This window comes from Aulostomus chinensis, chromosome 10 (assembly GCF_037954235.1).
Source record: "Aulostomus chinensis isolate RoL2024-O1b breed Wild chromosome 10, RoL_Achi_v1.0, whole genome shotgun sequence".
Classification (NCBI taxonomy): Eukaryota; Metazoa; Chordata; class Actinopteri; order Syngnathiformes; family Aulostomidae; genus Aulostomus; species Aulostomus chinensis.
The window spans coordinates 28276685-28296059 of record NC_141329.1 but is presented as its reverse complement, the minus strand read 5'-3'; the positions used below and the strand labels follow the sequence as shown (position 1 = coordinate 28296059).

General features: G+C 47.3%; 2 protein-coding genes across 3 annotated transcripts; both read right to left on the bottom strand.

Moving 5' to 3' along the window:
* Nucleotides 1-2062: 2062 nt before the first annotated feature.
* Nucleotides 2063-3472, bottom strand: sst1.1 (somatostatin 1, tandem duplicate 1). Of its 2 annotated transcripts, none has more exons than XM_086216858.1 (2): nt 3199-3472; nt 2063-2382 (listed from the first exon to the last, which is right to left on the bottom strand). In XM_086216858.1, exons 1-2 carry the CDS (start codon nt 3370-3372, stop codon nt 2158-2160), a joined length of 399 nt encoding a protein of 132 aa, XP_086072984.1. In that variant the 5' UTR covers nt 3373-3472; the 3' UTR covers nt 2063-2157. The 2 variants fall into 2 exon arrangements, 1 of the variants encoding a protein (XP_086072984.1); XR_015118227.1 differs by lacking the exon at nt 3199-3472 and adding an exon at nt 2461-2591 and having other exon boundaries at nt 2365-2382.
* Nucleotides 3473-9411: 5939 nt separating this feature from the next.
* Nucleotides 9412-10338, bottom strand: sst1.2 (somatostatin 1, tandem duplicate 2). The gene is made up of 3 exons (XM_086215293.1): nt 10168-10338; nt 9535-9753; nt 9412-9460 (listed from the first exon to the last, which is right to left on the bottom strand). Exons 1-2 carry the CDS (start codon nt 10336-10338, stop codon nt 9547-9549), a joined length of 378 nt encoding a protein of 125 aa, XP_086071419.1. The 3' UTR covers nt 9412-9460; nt 9535-9546.
* Nucleotides 10339-19375: the final 9037 nt, after the last annotated feature.

Below are 19375 nucleotides of genomic sequence, written 5' to 3'. Positions count from 1 at the left end.
CTCTACAGGTGTAGTTCTGCTGCTCTACAGGTGTAGTTCCGCTGCTCTACAGGTGTAGCTCTGGCTGCTCTACAGGTGCAGTTCCGCTGCTCTACAGGTGTAGCTCTGGCTGCTCTACAGGTGTAGTTCCGCTGCTCTACAGGCGTAGTTCTGACTGCTCTACAGGTGTAGTTCCGCTGCTCTACAGGTGTCGTTCTGGCTGCTCTACAGGTGTAGCTCTGGCTGCTCTACAGGTGTAGTTCCACTGCTCCACAGGTGGAGCTCTTGCTGCTCTACAGGTGTAGTTCCGCTGCTCTACAGGCGTAGTTCTGACTGCTCTACAGGTGTCGTTCTGCTGCTCTACAGGTGTCGTTCTGGCTGCTCTACAGGTGTAGTTCTGACTGCTCTACAGGTGTAGTTCCGCTGCTCTACAGGTGTAGTTCTGACTGCTCTACAGGTGTCGTTCTGGCTGCTCTACAGGTGTAGTTCTGACTGCTCTACAGGTGTAGTTCCGCTGCTCTACAGGTGTAGTTCTGACTGCTCTACAGGTGTCGTTCTGCTGCTCTACAGGCGTAGTTCTGCTGCTCTACAGGTGTAGTTCTGCTGCTCCACACCTGGAGGACGTTAGCAGCCTATTGTCCCAACATGACATCATCATATCAACAGCAGCCAGGAACCAATCAGCTGTGAGGAGGACGGCTGCTCGGTGGCAGATCAAAGTGATTGACATGTTGATCACCTGCTTATTTGCTTCATCTCTCAACTCAACAGACGTTACCACGGCAACCAGAGGACGCTGACACTGAGAACATGACGTGACAGTGGATTTGTAGACTAAAATAAAAGTCACTGGTGTGTCAGTGATTTCCTACAATAATAACTGGTAAATATGATTGACAGGAGGAGGAGTGGGTGTGAACCTTCTCAGTGTGACGTCATTTCCTGTCAACTTTTACTTCAGGTTCACACTCAGTAATGACGTTATATTTTTCCCACAAATGAGGTGGAGAATCAAAGATGGCCGTTCTGTAGTCCATCTGCAGGACGTTGTAGTTCCATGAGGCAGACACGCATCACCAACATGGCCACCGCTTCATCACTCTGGTTAGTGAGGGTACGGTCAGGGTCTTCAAACAACGCCACCATTTCTTCCGCCCACCGTTCTCATGCCTGCTGCTGAACGCCCTCATGCGTGTGCTGCCGTCTGCACTGATGTTCCTCCTCAGTGCTGCAGATCAAATTCTAATTCTCACGATAAATAATCCGGGAGTCCAGCAGGACCAGAGCCAAGCGCCTCTCGTGGCCATGTTTGACCCGAGGCCGTGGACACACCCACTGTCAGACTGGTAGCGTTCCAACAGACTGTGGAGGTTCAGGATATAACTCAACTGATTAAAAACAAGCTTTTCTGAAACGTTGCTCAAAAATGGCCGACTGGACGGCGTCCTGATGCCTGGTTGCTGGGGGAACGGGAGGGTCTTGGTCAAGTTTTTAAACTCTTGCAAATAAACACCTTTTTTATTATAAATAAATAGGTATCTGGGGAATCGTGATGCGATCGCATTGGCATGGAAACGTGTTGCGTTTTAGTGTCCAGGTGGTGGTTGTCATGGTGATGGGAAGCTCCAGTCACACTCATTTACCATTGAGAAGAGCTTTTGTCGAGTGCTTGCTGTCTTGAGCGAGCGCTGCGAAGGCTACACACAAGCTAACGAGCTCACTGGCTCGTTTGAGATGCTGCAGCGAGCTGAGAACAGCCGCCAGGACCCAGTTTCCTGTTTCCAGTTCCACGCTTCCTCTTTTATTTAGTGGCAATTTGATCAAAGTCTCACAGGGAGGTTCTTCGAGCACACAGAACCAACAGCGGAGAATGAAACGCTGTGGCATCATCACCCCCACACCTGGATCAGCTGTGCTGACTGACCGGTTCATGACCCCCCCCCCCCCCGTCAACCAGCCCTCACCAAACTCTGTCTCAAACAGCTTTTATTCAAACCAACAATTAAAAATAGATTCATCTGCTCAATACACAAACATGTACATTCACAAAGATTCATCAAGTTTTCCTGGAAAAATCTGAACACCGAACTACGCATCAGTAATCAGACTGATAAAGGTTCTGTACAGGTTCTGGAGGGAGGAGGAGGAGGAGGAGGCGCGATGGTGACGATGAAGATCTCAGCAGGACGTGAAGGTTTTCCAGAAGAAGTTCTTGCAGCCGGCTTTACGCTCTCGAGGGGTGAGTAGCGGGCCGCCGCCAGCGGAGGCGGCTCGTTCCAGGTCCACATGGCTGTCCTCCGGATCTCCTGCACCCAAAGTAAAGTTGTCCTCCTCCAGAGCCTCGTTCTCCATCTGCAGGAGGTCCGAGAGGAGCAGCTCTGCCAGCGAGGAGCGAGTCACGTCCTGGAATACAAGCATCAATACACCAGTCACAGCTCGGACGCCTCACCTGTCCCTCACCACACGCCACCCACAACCCACTCTTCAGTCAATCTTCAGACATTCGTTCTCTCAACAACGGAGGATCCTGTCGTTTCCTCGTTTGAAAGCGAATACGAGACCAGCAGCTTGGAGCTCGTCAGTAAACCAAATCCTGAGTGAAACTGCGGTTCGACCTGAAGAAGATTTGGACTCAAGACGGGTTCGATGAAGGAGATGAGACCGAGCTGATGTCATCAATTGTCACGGCAACCAAGTGTTATCATTCACAGCTGTAAATGGGCTTCTCACAATGGGGTCTGGGGACCCCTGAGGGTCTATGAGGGTCTTCTAGAGTCCTCAGTAAAACAAGGGATATTTTAATTTTACTCTTACTGAAATACTCAGCCGTGACATCACCAGTGACATCACCTTTAAACAAATCCAAGTCTAACAACATAGTTTAGTCATTTAAAACAAAACATTTGGTTCCTGAGAATCTCATTCTTTACACTCACAGTCCAGTGATTTTGACTCAAAAACAGGGGTTTTTATGTCCATCGGCTTCTACAATTGTCCCCAGATATGAAGACATGGTGAGTCAACATCTGGACCTTTGCTGTGTCTGAAATATTTCAGGTTCTACATAAAAAACCTGCAGATGTTCAGAACATCAACTTGAAGTTTTATTGGTTTTTCAGTTGCATTTTGATTCTTTTTGCATAACCCCCCCCCCCCCCCCCAAAAAAAAAAAAAGTTATTAAAGTTAACAAATAAAACAACGGGCGGGTGCGGGGTCACCTGCTTGGAGCCCGTCAGCGGGGTCCGGTGCAGCAGCAGGCGGAGTTTAGAGTCTCTCTGCCCGGCGGCGGAGCAGCTGATGCAGGCGGTGAAGGACAGGAGGAGCAGGAGGAGGCAGCGGAGGCGCGAAGAGGAGCAAGACGAGGAGGAGGAGGAGCAGGAGGAGACCATCATGTCTGTCGGTCTGTCTGCGGGTCAGCGGACCTTCTGCTCTTGTCCCGTCACGGCGGCTCTTATAAGGCGGCGCTGACGTCACGGAGCGTGTTCAGATGGTGGGAGACTGATGATGATGATGATGATGATGATGATGTTTCCGCCTCCCGCCGCTTTAGTCAAATGATCCGTTTTCAAACACTTAGTCTTCCTTCCTGCTCTCTCCCTCTCTCTCTTTCACACGCACACACGCGCACGCACACACAGACACGCACACACACACACACACACACACACACACACACACACACTCTGCTGGATCATAGCCATGTAGGCCAACTGGTTAAAGTTTGGATGAAGCTCCTTGTCACTCAGATACATGATGACGACGACAACGATGATGATGATGATGATGTCATCTGACAGGTGAGTTCACAATCCTGCAGTACAACTGCAGTTGTACCTGAGAGTGTTGCTTATACTCAGTGCTTGCATCTGATTGGCTGCTGGGCATCAGCTGGATGTCAGACAGCTCCTAAATCGCTTCAGCCTAGATCTGCTGCAACGACCCGGTGGCGACCAGCACACTGACCTGCGGACGAGTCGGCGGGCAGGTGTGAATGCCTCTGGTCAGACGTGACGGTGGAGCCGTGCGTGGGTGGAGCACTCCACCACTGCTGTGTGCTGGTTGGCTCAGCTGTCGCCGCCTTGACTCTTAAATAAACCAGAGACGTTTCAGGAAGCAGCAATTTCAACACGATTCTACCTGTGAGTCTGTGACGGCGGCGGCGGCCGACAGTCAGTGCTCACAATTGCCCAGGAGCAACGGCTACTATTTGGGCCTTCGTTGGTGTTGCTCGCCATCTCCTCGCTGTCAGGTGACTTGACTGCAGACGCCAGGGCCGATTTCACAGCCGTCAGCTGCAGTTATCATGGAAGCGGCTCAGCAACAGGTCCTGTGGCAGCAGCTGTCTGCTGATTGGTTCAGCCTGTTGTCGCTGGATGAACAGCAAACAGATGCAACAAACTCTGACATCCATCAGTAATCCGCTGCTGCACACAATCAGGGTCGATCAATAAGCTGATCAGTGATGATGTCATGGATATGTGAAACAGGAAGCTGTCACAGTGGAGGAGGAATCTCCTTGTCTCCTGTCCTCTCTCGCTCCATTGGCTCATCTCAGATCCTCCTTGAGCCTCTAAACGTCCTGGAAGGCCAATGAGTCCTCCTCTCTGTGTGGGCGTATTTCCCAGAATCCCACTGGGTGTTGAGGGAGATGCTGGGCGTCACATGGTCATGCTGAGCGTCTAATCAAGTGGACGAGACGATGTGTGCGATGGTTGGGTTTGACAGACAGATGCCTGCTGTGTCTGTGCTCAGCGATTAGTCCGGACAGCAGAACACATTCGTGTCAAACCAGGCGTTTGATTGGCCAGACGCTGAGAGTCGTGACTAGATCCTCCCCCCCAACACCACCTGTGACTTCATTGGAGGAGCCGTCAGACCAGTTGATGGTGGTGATGGTGGAGGTGATGTGGTGGTGTTGGTGGAGGTGATGTGATGGTGATGGTGATGGTGATGGTGATGGTAGTGATGGCAGAAGTGATGGTGGTATCGGTGATGATGATGGTGGTGTTGATGATGGTAGTGGTGATGGTGGTGTTGATGATGGTAGGGGTGATGGTGGTGTTGATGATGGTAGTGGTGATGGAGGTGGTAGTGATGGCAGAAGTGATGGTGGTGTTGATGGTGGTGTTGGTGATGGCGGTGGTGATGGAGGTGAAGGTGGTGTTGACAGATGTGATGGTGGCGCTGATGGTGGTGGTAGTGATGGCAGAAGTGATAGTGGTATTGGTGATGGTGATGGTGGTGTTGGTGGTGTTGATGGAGGTGGTAGTGATGACAGAAGTGATGGTGGTGGTGGTGATGGAGGTGATGGTGGTGGTGGTGTTGACAGAAGTGATGGTGGTGCTGATGGTGATGGTAGTGATGGCAGAAGTGATGGTGATGATGGTGGTATTGGTGATGGTGATGGTGGTGTTGACAGAAGTGATTGTGGTATTGATGATGTCGGTGATGGAGGTGATGGTGTTGGTGATGGAGTCAAGTCAAGTCAAGTCAATTTTATCTGTATAGCACCAAATCACAACAAAAGTTATCTCATGACACTTTACAGGTAGAGCAGGTCTAGAACCTCACTCCTTCAATGAACCTCCACCCAACAATTCTCCATCAGCAGCACATCCTGCAACAGCGGCGACAAAAACCTTCCTTTTACCAGGCAGGAACATCGAGCAGATCCAGGATCAGTGGGGACGGCCTTCTGCTTTGACCGGTTGGAGGGAAAGAGAGCAGGAGAGCGGGGCAGAGACAAAGACAGAGAATGGAGGAAGACATATATACAGAAGGAAAGAGAGGGACAGAGATAAAGAGAGAGAAAAGGAAGAGACTGATGGACAGACGGGGACGTGAGCAGGTGGAGCTACGGGTGGCAGCTTGAGCCTCTTCAGGTCTGCAGCCTCCTCCAGCAGCACCCGGGATCTGGGATGAGGGGAGAAGAAGAGGAGTTAGTAATATGTATGAGTATGATTTATGCATGACAAATATAGGAGGACAGAGAAGAGTCGAGAGAAGCCCAGTGCATCATGGGAGATCCCCCAGCAGCCTAAGCCTATAGCAGCATATCTAAGGGCCAGCCTAAGCAGCCCAACTATAAGCCTGATCAAAAAGGAGGTCTTAAGTCTGCTCTTAAAGGTCGAGAGGGTGCCTGCATCCTGGACTGGAACTGGGAGACGGTTCCACAGGAGCGGAGCCTGATAGCTGAAGGCTCTGGCTCCCATTCTACTGTTAGAACTCTAGGAACCACCAGTAACCCTGCATCCTGGGAGCGAAGGGCTCTAGTTGGATCATAGGGGACTAGGAGCTCTGTCAAATATGAAGGTGCCTGACTGTTGAGGACTTTGATGGTAGAAGGAGAATTTTGAATTCTATTCTGAATTTGATAGGGAGCCATGCAGAGAAGCCAGTACAGGAGAGACCTGGTCTCTTCTACTAGTTCTCGTCAACACGCAGGCAGCAGCGTTCTGGACCAGCTGGAGAGTCTTTAGGGACCTACTGGTGCAGCCTGATAGGAGGGAATTGCAGTAATCCAGCCTGGAAGTGACAAAGGCATGGACTAGTTTTTCTGCATCCTTTTGAGACAGGATGTGTCTGATCTTAGCGATGTTACGTAGATGAAAGAAAGCAGTCCTAGAAATTTGCTTGATGTGGGCATTAAAGGACAGATCCTGATCAAAGAACTCCTAGGTTCCTTACGGTCGTGCTGGGGGCCAAGGTAATGCCTTCCAGGGTACCTGTCTCATTAGATAGGGTGTCTCTAAGATGTTTTGGGCCCAGGACAATGACTTCAGTTTTATTGGAGTTTAATAAAAGGAAATTAAGAGTCATCCAAGTTTTTATCTCCTTCAGACAGGCCTCCAGTTTAGTCAGCTGATTTATTTCATGTGGATCATTGATGTGTTCAGCTGTGAGTCGTCAGCATAACAGTGAAAATTAATTGAGTGTTTCCTAATAATGTGACCGAGAGGAAGCAGATAAAGGGTGAAGAGGACTGGTCCAAGCACAGAGCCTTGAGGAACACCATAAGTGACTGCAGTGGTTTCCAAGGGTTTATCATTAGTGAGTACAAAATGAGATTGACCTGGTAAATATGACCTGAACCAGTTTAGTGCAGTTCCTTTAATGCCAATGACAGGTTCCAGTCTCCGTAGAAGGATATGGTGGTCAATGGTATCAAAAGCTGCACTAAGATCTAATCAGACCAGCACAGAGACCAGTCCCTCATCTGATGATAGTAGGAGGTCATTGGTAACTCTGACGAGTGCTGTTTCTGTGCTAGGATGAATCCTGAACCCTGACTGGAAATCCTCTAATAGGCTGTTGCTATGGAGACAGTCACACAGCTGTTTAGCAAATGCTTTCTCCAGAATTCTGGAGAGAAAAAGAAGATTTGATATTGGTCTGTAGTTGGCCAAAACTTCTGGATCCAGGGTTGCTTTTTTGAGAAGGGGTCTAATTACTGCCACTTTAAAGGACTGTGGGACGTAACCAGATAATAGCAACACAATGATCATATCTAAGAGGGAGGGGCTAACGAGGGGTAGAGAGTTTTTAAGTAGCTTGGTTGGGATGGGGTCTAGAAGACAGGTGGATGGTTTAGAGGAGGAAATGATTGAACTGAGCTCATCAAGGCTAACAGTAGAAAAACTGTCAAAGTGTACGTCTGGTCCTCCAGCAGCCTCTAAGGGTTCTGAGGCTATAGGGGCCATGTTGTCAGCTGATGGCAGGAGGAGGTGAATTTTCTCTCTAATAAGGACAATTTTGTCATTAAAGATGGTGGTGGTAGTGATGGCAGAAGTGATGGTGGTGTTGATGGTGGTGTTGGTGATGGTGGTGGTGGTGATGGAGGTGATGGTGGTGGTGGTGTTGACAGAAGTGATTGTGGTGTTGATGGTGTTGGTGATGGAGGTGATGGTGGTGGTGCAGCAGACACTTTTAGTTTCTATAATTGTTGTATAGTAGAAGCATTATTGTTGTTGTTATGAAGTGGCACCCAGGAGGCCATCACGTCGCCATGGAGACAGTGACTAACTGTGACCAACAAACTGACAGGATGAGATAAAACACCCACACCTACACACACACACACACACACACACACACACACACACCTGATAACATTTTTATCTGTTTCCAATTATTTTCAGGCAGTTTCAGTTTTTATTGGAACAAACTTTCAAATTCTTTTCCTCTCGTAATTGAATGTTCGTTGGAGGCTTGCAAACCTGACAGTCGTGACATCACTGACATCACGGCAGCTCACCTGCGGCAGGTGATGGTCAGAGATAACGTGAACACCACCGTGAGCACACCTCCCCGTTCCGGCCTCCCCCTCCGTGGCTCCCCGATGACCACAGATTAACCTTAACAGTTCTCTACGTGTTCACTAAACTCAGGTTCTCATGCAGAACAATTCAAGGTTCTGCACAAGGATGAAACAGATTTATAAGAATGATGAATAAACAGTTGAGCAGATTAAAAAGAGAGGGAATAAATTTGAAACACCTCTGTTTTCCTAAATCGTTTATTAAACCGAGTGTCCGTCAAATGTGTCAAAACGTGATGATGGAACAGTGAAACACAAATGTGGAGCCTGAAAACATAAACACGTGAACATGAGAACACGTATGTTCTTTCCCTCGGGGTGAAAGGCTGGAATTATTATTTAACTCAAACTGTGACATGAATATTAACATTCATGGATGTTCTCCATCCCCCTCGCTGATTGGTTCTTTAAATAAAGTCATGCGGCGCTTTAGTCTCTCTCTCTCTCTCTCTCTCTCTCTCTCTCTCTCTTTCTCACACACACACACACACACACACATAAACACACACACACAGCTGGGTTTAATGTGTTCCGTCAATATTTGCTCCCCCTCTGATCTCCATTAAAGTTTCATTAGTTTGTTCAAACACAGAAACCTGCTGTTGTTTCCAGACAAACCCACAACTCCCAGTCTGCCCACTACTCCTCCCAGTCTGCCTAGTACTCTTACAAGTGTTTCTCTCTGTCTTCCCAGTATTTGTCTCAGTCCACTTAGTTCTCCTCCCAGTACTTCTCCTTGCGTTACTCCTAGTACACCTCCCATTATTCCCAGTACTCCTCCCAGAACTTCTCTTTGTGTTCCTCCCAGTCCTTCCAGTACTCCTCCCAGTCTTCCCCGTACTCCTCCTGGAGTTCCTCCCAGTACTTCTCCTTGTGTTCCTCCCAGTACTCCTCCCAGTGTTCCCAGTTTTACGATCCATTGGAGACACTGATCGATCAGTTATCAGTTCGTCAATAACCTGCAGCTCATCTCTCTGTGAAACTTTTGAGAGTCACCTGGACAAAATGGAGGTGGAGCCACAAACGTCAGGTTTTTCTCTTTAATTGATTTAATTACAATCGTAACGTGGGTACAAGCTGTCAGGCAGCAGCTGATTGGTGCATCGAGTTTCTCAGGTGATCTGGGATTGGTCAGGTGGGTCCAATAAAAGCCTGGCCTTAAACTGGGAACAGAAAACAGACAGGTGAGACAATGAACACCAGATACTGGGGGCGGGGCCTGTCCAGAGGCAGGTACCTGGGCGGGGCTCTAACAGGAAGTGAAGCCCTTCCAATAGAAATTCTTGCAGCCAGCTTTACGTTCACGTTGGGGCAAGTTGTTGGGGGGGTCAACAGAGCGCTCCAGGTTCATCCTTCCTCCTGTTGCCATGGAAACCACCTCGGCGTCCCGCTGGGCCTCGGCCTCTGGCAAAGACATCTGAGCCAACAGGTCTTCCACCGCGCGTTTACTCCACTCCTGCAAGCAGAACCACCTGACATCAGATGGTAGGTTCTGAAGAAGCCGGAAAACATGGAAGTGGCACCAGGCCACCTGACGGAACCGAGCAGTGAAGGTTCTCATTAACTCTAGAACCTGATTCAGTAGAAATCACATCTGAGATGCTGCAAACTAGCATGTACAATCTCTGTCCCTGTGTGTGTGTGTGTGTGTGTGTGTGTGTGTGTGTGTGTGTGTGTGTGTGTGTGTGTGTGTGTGAGGCTTGACAACCAAAAACAGAAAAAAACCTGACCACCAAACTTGGCGTGGGCACAAGTGTCAGTAACAAGCTGATTGGCTGGCTGGTAGCTTTTGCTAACCGCAGTTAGTAGTCTGGTAACTTCAGGCTAATGAAAGAAACGGGTCATTTTGATTGGCTGCAGAATTTCTGACCTGCGACAGGAGGCCTACGCTACGAGCTCGTTGCAGCAGTCTGGCGTGACGTAGCTCCATATCCAGGTCCTGATTCTGGTACTGGTCTTGGTCTCTGGCAGGCTGTGTTGAAACACCCGGGGTGTACAGAACCAACAGGACCAAGATGGCGGGACACAGAACACACTGCATACCTACAGGAGACGAGAAGAAGAAAGGTAGCAGAGACATGAACAGAGGAGAAATGGTTTGACGAAGCTTCTTACTGTCTGCTGTTCAGGCTACTTCCTCTGGTTCTGGTCCTGGTTCTGGATCTCAGTTGGCCTCTGCTTGTGCTCTTCTCCCTGCTGCCCTTTTGAAGGCTCATGCCCCTCCCCCTCAGGTCCCATGATGCTCTGTGTATTTGACTGACAGCGGCGTGTGCGAGGTGATGAAAGAAGGTTAAACAAACTTCCATTAGTGCTGATTGACTTTAAATGAAGAATAAAACAATAAAAGCATCAGTGGCAGCAGCGGGCGGCGTTCATCCACCACAAACACAACCAGAGAATCCGCCGCTGGGAGGAATTAACGGAGCATACAGAGGATTAGCAGACTTCATTAGCGCCGGCTGATATCTCCATTAAACAAAGACGCAGCAGAGTCGCCCACGCAACATTTACAAGACGATGTCTGATAGAAAATGTTCAGCTCAGTGGAAGCGACCTCACGACACACCAGCGGGACTTAGTGACACGTTCACGCGGTGGGGCCTCGCTGTCAAATTTCACCCCAGCAGGAAGACAACACTTCTTTGCACTTAAAAAAAAATTAGCATCTATTTCCTTACGCACCGTCGCCTCCCAAGAAGGTTCCAGGTTCGAGCCCCGGCTGGAGCATGGGGTATTTCTGGGTGAGTCTCCATGTTCTCCCTGTTCCTGCTGGGTTCTCTCTGGTACTCCAGCTTCCTCCACAGTCCAAAGACATCAAGAGGGGACCAGGTTAATCCAGACTCTAAATTGACCGTAGGCGTGGCTGGGAGAGCCAATGGTTGTCTGTCTCTATGTGTTGGCCCTGCCATGGACTGGTGACCCGTCCAGGGTGAAGGCTGCTGGGATAGGCTCCACCCCCACCACCCTGAACAGGAGGAGAGGGAGAACATGGATGGATGGATGGATGGATGATGGATGGATGGATGGATGGATGATGGATGGATTTCATTACAATGTAAAAATCCAGGAGAAAGAGGACAAACGGGCAGCCTGGAGTGGTAGAGCAGCAGTCAATATGGGATTTCTGAGCCCGACACAAATTTCAGAGGACAAACAAATCCCTGAGCGATTGAGCGACTGAGCAACTGATGTCGTGACTTTCAGTTTCAGACTGAAATCAACTCTTTCTCTGGTCATGGTGCACCATTTTTCTGCTGAAATGTAAATGTAGAAGGCCAACTCCTTGAAGAGCGAGCCCACGCCAGTCAGCTTCTTATTGTTGTACACTATATTGCCAAAAGTATTTGCTCACCCATCCAAATGATCAGAATCAGGTGTTCCAATCACTTCCATGGCCACAGGTGTATAAAATGAAGCACCAAGGCCTGCAGACTGTCTTTACAAACGTTTGTGAAAGGATGGGTCGCTCTCAGGAGCTCAGTGAATTCCAGCATGGAACTATGATAGGATGCCACCTGTGAAACAAATCCAGTCTGGAAATTTCCTCGCTCCTAAATATTCCACTGTCAACTGTCAGCTGTATTATAAGGAAATGGGAGTTTTTGGGAACGACAGCAACTCAGCCACGAAGCGGTAGGCCACGTAAACTGACGGAGCGGGGTCAGCGGATGCTGAAGCGCGTAGCGCGAAGAGGTCGCCAACTTTCTGCAGAGTCCATCACTACAGACCTCCAAACTTCGTGTGGCCTTCAGATTATCTCAACAACAGTGCGCAGAGAGCTTCATGGAATGGGTTTCCATGGTCAAGCAGCTGCATCCACGCCATACATCACCAGGTGCAATGCAAAGCGTTGGATGCAGTGGTGTAAAGCACGCAGCCACTGGACTCTAGAGCAGTGGAGGCGTGTTCTTTGGAGTGACGAATCACGCCTCTCCATCTGGCAATCTGATGGAAGAGTCTGGGTTTGGCGGTTGCCAGGAGAACGGTACTTGTCTGACTGCATTGTGCCAAGTGCAAAGTTTGGTGGAGGGGGGATTATGGTGTGGGGTTGTTTTTCAGGAGCTGGGCTTGGCCCCTTAGTTCCAGTGAAAGGAACTCTGAATGCTTCAGCATACCAAGACATTTTGGACAATTCCATGCTCCCAGCTTTGTGGGGACAGTTTGGAGCCGGCCCCTTCCTCTTCCAACATGACTACCAGTGCACAAAGGAAGGTCCATAAAGACGTGGATGGCAGAGTCTGGTGTGGATGAACTTGACTGGCCTGCACAGAGTCTTGACCTCAACCCAATAGAACACCTTTGGGATGAATTAGAGCAGAGACTGAGAGTCAGGCCTTGTCGGCCAACATCAGTGTGTGACCTCACCAATGCGCTTCTGGAAGAATGGTCAAAAATCCCCATAAACACACTCCTAAACCTTGTGGACAGCCTTCCCAGAAGAGTTGAAGCTGTTCTAGCTGCAAAGGGTGGACCCACGTCATATTGATTAGGAATGGGATGTCACTAAAGCTCATATGTGAGTCAAGGCAGGTGAGCGAAAACTTTTGGCAATCTAGTGTATGTGCTCGTATAGGAGCCTTGGTGTGAAAAGATGAGACGCCACTGATTCGCAGGCGCATTTTTGCCACATCCCCGTGCCGTAAAGATCTGGAGGCTAAAAATGTGTTTCCCTGGTGATGACAAGTTGACAACATGAAAATGATTTAGAGATAAAGTTTTAGGACTTAATATTTTCTCTCCAATAAAAAGGAATAAACCTTAAACATCCAGCCATCCATCGTCGTCTTCCGCTTATTCCTTACTAGTAAGGGTCGCGGGGGGGGGGGGGGCTGGAGCCTATCCCAGCGTCAACGGGCGAGAGGCGGGGTTCACCCTGGACAGGTCGCCAGTCCATCACAGGGCCAACACACAGAGACGAACAACCATTCACACTCACATTCATACCTACGGTCAATTTAGAGAATCAATCAGTCTAGTCCCCAAATTGCATGTCTTTGGACGGTGGGAGGAAGCCGTAGTACCGGAGAGAACCCACACAGGAACAGGGAGAACATGCAAACTCCACACAGAAAGATCCCGTGCCCGAGCCGGGACTCGAACCCGGAACCTTACTAGTAAGGGTCGCGGGGGGGGGGGGGGGGCTGGAGCCTATCCCAGCGTCAACGGGCGAGAGGCGGGGTTCACCCTGGACAGGTCGCCAGTCCATCACAGGGCCAACACACAGAGACGAACAACCATTCACACTCACATTCATACCTACGGTCAATTTAGAGAATCAATCAGTCTAGTCCCCAAATTGCATGTCTTTGGACGGTGGGAGGAAGCCGGAGTACCGGAGAGAACCCACACAGGAACAGGGAGAACATGCAAACTCCACACAGAAAGATCCCGTGCCCGAGCCGGGACTCGAACCCGGAACCTTCTTGCTGTGAGGCCACAGCGCTGACCACTGCACCACCGTGCAGCCATTAAACCTTAACCATTAAAAAAAAAATACTTCAGTCTCTGATAAAACAAATGAAAATGACTCATTTCATGTTTGTTAGCATTCAAAGTTCATCTTCAGGAATGAGCTCTTAGATTTGGCTTTATTTGTGTATCCGGTTGCAAAGAATCAGCTCGTTTGGATGAAGCCGCAATTCTGTCACCTGTTGGCACAGAACACACAGGCTGTCATAGAATTCATGGAAGGAATACCTGAAGCTGACGCCTCATGACACTTCACAAGTAGAGCAGGTCCAGCACCTCCCTCCTTCAATGAACCTCCACCCAACAATTCTCCATCAGCAAGCACATCCTGCAACAGCAGCCACCAGAACCTTCCTTTACCAGCAGACAGACAGACAGACAGACAGATTGCTTTATTAATCCCTTTTGGACGTTCCACCAGGGAACTTGCAATCTCCTACACAGTCACAGCACCGTTACCATGAAGGTAAAAAGAATAGACATAAATAAAACTGGATAGAAAATAGAAAAGAAAAGAAAACAAAGACTATACATATATGTATACATATATATGTGTATATATGTATACACATATATATGTGTATATATGTATACATATATATGTATACATATATATGTATACATATATATGTATACATATACATATATATGTATACATATATATGTATACATATATACACATACATATGTGTATACATATATACACATATATATGTATACACATATATATGTATACATATATATGTATACATATATATGTATACATATATGTGTATATATGTATACATATATATGTATACATATATACACATACATATGTGTATACATATATATGTGTATATATGTATACACATATATATGTATACATATATACACATATATATGTGTATACATATATATACACATATATATTTATACATATATGTATACACATATATGTATACATATATACGTATATATGTAAACATATATACACATATATATGTGTATACGTATATATGTATACACATATACATGTATCCATATATATTTATACATATATGTATACACATATATATGTATACATATATACATATATATCATATATATGTAAATATACATATATGTATGTACATATATACGTATATATACATATATATGTATATATACGTATATATACATATATGTGTGTGTACCTGAATGTGATTTTGTATATGTGCATAGTAACAGGAATAATAATAATTATAATGTTAATTATTATTATTATAACAATAATAATGATAATAATAATAATATAATATAAGATAGAATAATATGATAATAATAGAAGCAGTAATAACAATAATGATCATGATATAATGCAATAATAATAATAATAATAGTAATAATAATAATAATAATGATAATAATAATAGCAGCAGTAATAACAATAATGATCATGATAATAATAATATTCATTCTCTTGTACTGCACGCTCGGGGGATGAAGGAGTTCTTCAGTCTGTTGGTCCTGCACTTGGGGAGGAGCAGCCTCTGGCTGAACAGGCTTCTCTGGCTGGTGGTGACAGTGTGCAGAGGGTGGCTGACATTGTCCAGGATGTCCAGCAGTTTGTCCAGAGTTCTCCTCTCTGGACAAACTGCTGGAAGGTGGAGCAGATCCAGGATCAGTGGGGGACGGAGAGAGAGCAGGAGAGCAGGACAGAGACAAAGACAGAGAATGGAGGAAGACAGAGAGACAGAAGGAGAGAGAGGGACAGAGATAAAGAGAGAGAGAAAGGAGGAGAGACTGATGGACAGACGGGGACGTGAGCAGGTGGAAGGAGAAAGACAGCAAACGACAACCAGCTACCAATAATCACATCGACAGGTTCAAAACAAGCAATCAGTTCCAGCATAACATGATGAAATTATGTGCTGGCAAACAGAATGCTGATGTTAATGCTAGTATAGCATTGAGAATTCGGATATAAATACTACTAGTACTAATACAAATACTGATACTGATGCTACGGGTGGCAGCTGGAGCCTCTTCAGGTCTGGAGCCTCCTCCAGCAGCACCAGGATCTGGGATGAGGGGAGAAGAAGAGGAGTTAGTAACACGTATGAGGACAGGAGGAGGAGAGAGAAGCCCAGTGCATCATGGGAGATCCCCAGCAGTCTGAGCCTAGAGCAGCAGATCTAAGGGCCAGCCTAAGCAGTCCTGACTATAAGCCTGATCAACAAGGAGGTCTTAAGTCTGCTCTTAAACATAGAGAGGGGGTCTGGGTCCTGGACTGAAACTGGGAGACGGTTCCACAGGAGGGGAGCCTGATAGCTGAAGGTTCTGGCTCCATTCTACTGTTAGAACTCTAGGAACCAGCAGGAACACTGCACCCTGGGAGTGAAGGGTTCTAGCTGGATCATAGGGGACTAGGAGCTCTGTCAAGGATGAAGGAGCCTGATTGTTGAGGACTTTGATGGTAGAAGAAGAATTTTAAATTCTATTCTGAATCTGACAGGGAGCCATGCAGAGAAGCAGTCCAGGAGAGACCTGGTCTCCGCTACCAGTTCTAGTCAACACGCGGGCAGCAGCGTTCTGGACCAGCTGGAGAGTCTTTAGGGACTTGTTAGTCCAGCCTGGTAGGAGGGAGGTGCAGTTATCCAGTCTGGAAGTGACAAAAGCAGGGACTAGTTTTTCTGCGTCTTTTTGAGCCAGGATGTGTCTGATCTTAGCGATGTTACGTAGATGGAAGAAGGCGTCCTGGAGTCGAAGGGTTCTGGTCAAAGAGAACTCCTAGGTTCCCAGGTTATAATAGAGAAGCAGACATATCGATGGTAGAACATGGACCCAATCAATACTTGCTGTGCCCTTGTGAGTACCTTAAATTGTAGGTAGTAGAGTGGTGGTAGAGCCTCAGGTTAGCAGTTGCCAGGTAGATTAAGCCCAAGGTTCAGGCTCCACCTTGTTATTATTTCTATTTCCTTCAACAGAACCCATTTCTGCACACTGAATGATTCTGAGTTACACTGTTGAGACCTAAATAAACTGCTGCTACTGTCCTGCTGCGTTTGAGTCAGCCATGTTTTCTGGGTTGTTGTGTTTCTGTTCATTAGAACGGTGTTTTAGAGGTTCCTCTTTATCACATGTGGTTTGGTATTCAGATGCACTGGTGACACGGCGGTGGAACCTGCGACTGTCGGCCACTCTTAGAGACACCCCTGGCCAATGGTTGAATGGTTTTAACCCTTTAACTTGTTGGGGGGGGGGCCTTTATGATTCTCTGTTGCCTGGTCGGACACTGAAAGATTGTTGTTTTGTAACAAATATACTTGTTGGACTTGAGACCTCTGTGGGTCACGAAGAGCTGCTCATCCTCACATAACCAAGAACTCTTCTTAGTCTGGTCAGGGTTATTCTACCTGTAGACCAACCACACCAGTTCGTACACTTGTAGGACTACAACTACTACACAATATCTAGTCTTGATAGGTGACTGGCTGAGAACACTATTGAGAAAGGGATTAACCCCACAAAACCAGCTCTTTAATCCAGGAGGTAGCAAAAGGTCAAAGTACAAGAGGCTGTCAGAGTAAGAACGAGAACAGAGAGCTGGAACACCGGGGTAACAGAGACAGTCTGGCAAAGAAGGAGGAGGATGAGGCAGGAGAACGAGACACAGGTGAGACAAATGAGATCAGAGACAGAGATCACAGTGGAGGGAGAACAAAGGCAGCAACATCACAGCACACAGAATACAAAGTAATACAGATCTTGACATGATCTAATCGTTCCGCTTGAGAACACAGGCCAGTACAGCAGCCAGAACCAGGGTCAGAAAAGTCTTGGTGCAAGAAACCGCGCTGATTTGGCGGGAAAAGGGTTTGAGAGTCATGATGCAGGTGTGTGGCTTGTCCTGAACGACTGGACCTGAAACGACACATCTGTCAGAACCTCCCAACCAGAAATGTTCCATCTCAAACCAGAACTGAATTTGACACACCATTTCACATCAGAGCTACAGGGCGGTGATGGAATGCCTGACATGATTCCAACCCAAATTCTACCAGTTACAAAGCTCCGCCCAGGAGGAATGTTCCATTCCTAGAACCACCTGTGCATGTTTCCACCAGTGTGAAAGTTCCACAGCAGGTGGAACGCTTCGATGTAGTGGAACGTTATTTGGCAGACACTGTTCGGAATGTTCTGGGAATGTTAAGGTAATCTCTTGGGGGAACATATACAGTTTGGAATCATCCCTTGTAGAATTCCGGGAATGTGATGAAGGAACCTGAACAGTGCCAGAATATTAGTGGTCCCCTAAAGTTTCCTGTAAAATTCTGGGATCGTTCTTCCAAGATCTCAAAGGAGCGTTTTCCTGGACTAAATGTTCCTTCATGTCTGCCTCATAATTCCTATAAATCCCATTATAAAACCACTTGGTTTCCATCGGTTGCCATAATGGCGTCGATGTGTACCAATGCTTTGTTGCGGTTTCTTCTTAATCCCGTTGTTCACATTCTCCACAACACGCCAGGAGGTGGCAAAACTTTCTGTCTTCAATTTAGAACCCATCAGAGCTTCCAGCTGGAAGCACCTCCATCTTCTCCTCCAGATGCTAATAAACAACACATTACCGGCAGCTGGTTACCGTGGTAACCTATTAACAATGATCAGCCATCACTAAGGAGCTGCTGGTATGCGCGCATACACACACACACACACACACACACACACACACACACACACAGGCATGATGGGGTGCTGATGACATCACACTGTGACTGCAGTATTTCCACACTGAGTCACAAACAGGAAATCAGAGAATTTAATTAAATGTTTGATGAATTGATGAGTCACAGATGTGAAAACACAATCATGTTCCATGTTCGTCTTAAATATTCACTTTTACCCTCAAAACTACAGGACTCAAAGTCTGATGGTCTGCCGCCATGACGATGCTCTTCCCACAGCCTCAAGTGCCACGGTTCGACGTTACGAAGCCTCAAAGTCAGTTTTCTTACGAAGCGACAACTGAAACCATGTCGCCAAATCTCTCCAGATCGTCAACATTCACAAGTGCCTCGGATCCGGTTCCTGCCTGGTGATGGATTTGTTCTGGACTTTTTCTTTGGCTCTATTTCAATTTTGATTTTTGTGTCAATGCGTTTCAGTCGGTCTGTTTACATGTACTGTATTAGTGAGTTAATTTTATTCTGAAATGTAATTCATCTTGTGTGCCTTACTTCCTGTCATTGTCCACGTGGTCCCGGGTCTGTTTGTCTCCGGTTCCGTCTACTCCTCATCCCATCAGCTGGTTCCGGTCCTCACAACTCCTCACACACCTGTTTGTCTCTTTTTTCCTTTGGTATCTCAATAAATGTCACCTTCATCAGAAACATCACGCTCCTCATCGGCTGCATGTTGGCGTGCAGAACATACAGAGGTTCCTTGTACAGCGCCACCAGCTGGTCGTCAATCCTGCTACTAAGATTAAAATTCACGGGGAGGGTTTAACAGGTGATTGAATACAGAGAGGAAGCGATGAAGGGAAGGAGGGAGGGAGGAAGACAGGTGAGGAGAAAGAAAGGAAGAAGGAAGGAAAGTAGCTAGGGAGGAAGGAAGAAAGAAAACAAGGAAGGTAGGTAGATACG

Bases quoted from the DNA above. Each gene is read 5' to 3' on its own strand.
- sst1.1 (XM_086216858.1), bottom strand. From the start codon at position 3,372: ATGATGGTCTCCTCCTGCTCCTCCTCCTCCTCGTCTTGCTCCTCTTCG. The intron at 2,383-3,198 runs GTGACCCCGCAC...CTTGTATTCCAG, and splicing joins CGCTGACGGGCTCCAAGCAG to GACGTGACTCGCTCCTCGCT.
- sst1.2 (XM_086215293.1), bottom strand. From the start codon at position 10,338: ATGCAGTGTGTTCTGTGTCCCGCCATCTTGGTCCTGTTGGTTCTGTAC. The intron at 9,754-10,167 runs GTCAGAAATTCT...TTCTGCTTGCAG, and splicing joins GCGTAGGCCTCCTGTCGCAG to GAGTGGAGTAAACGCGCGGT.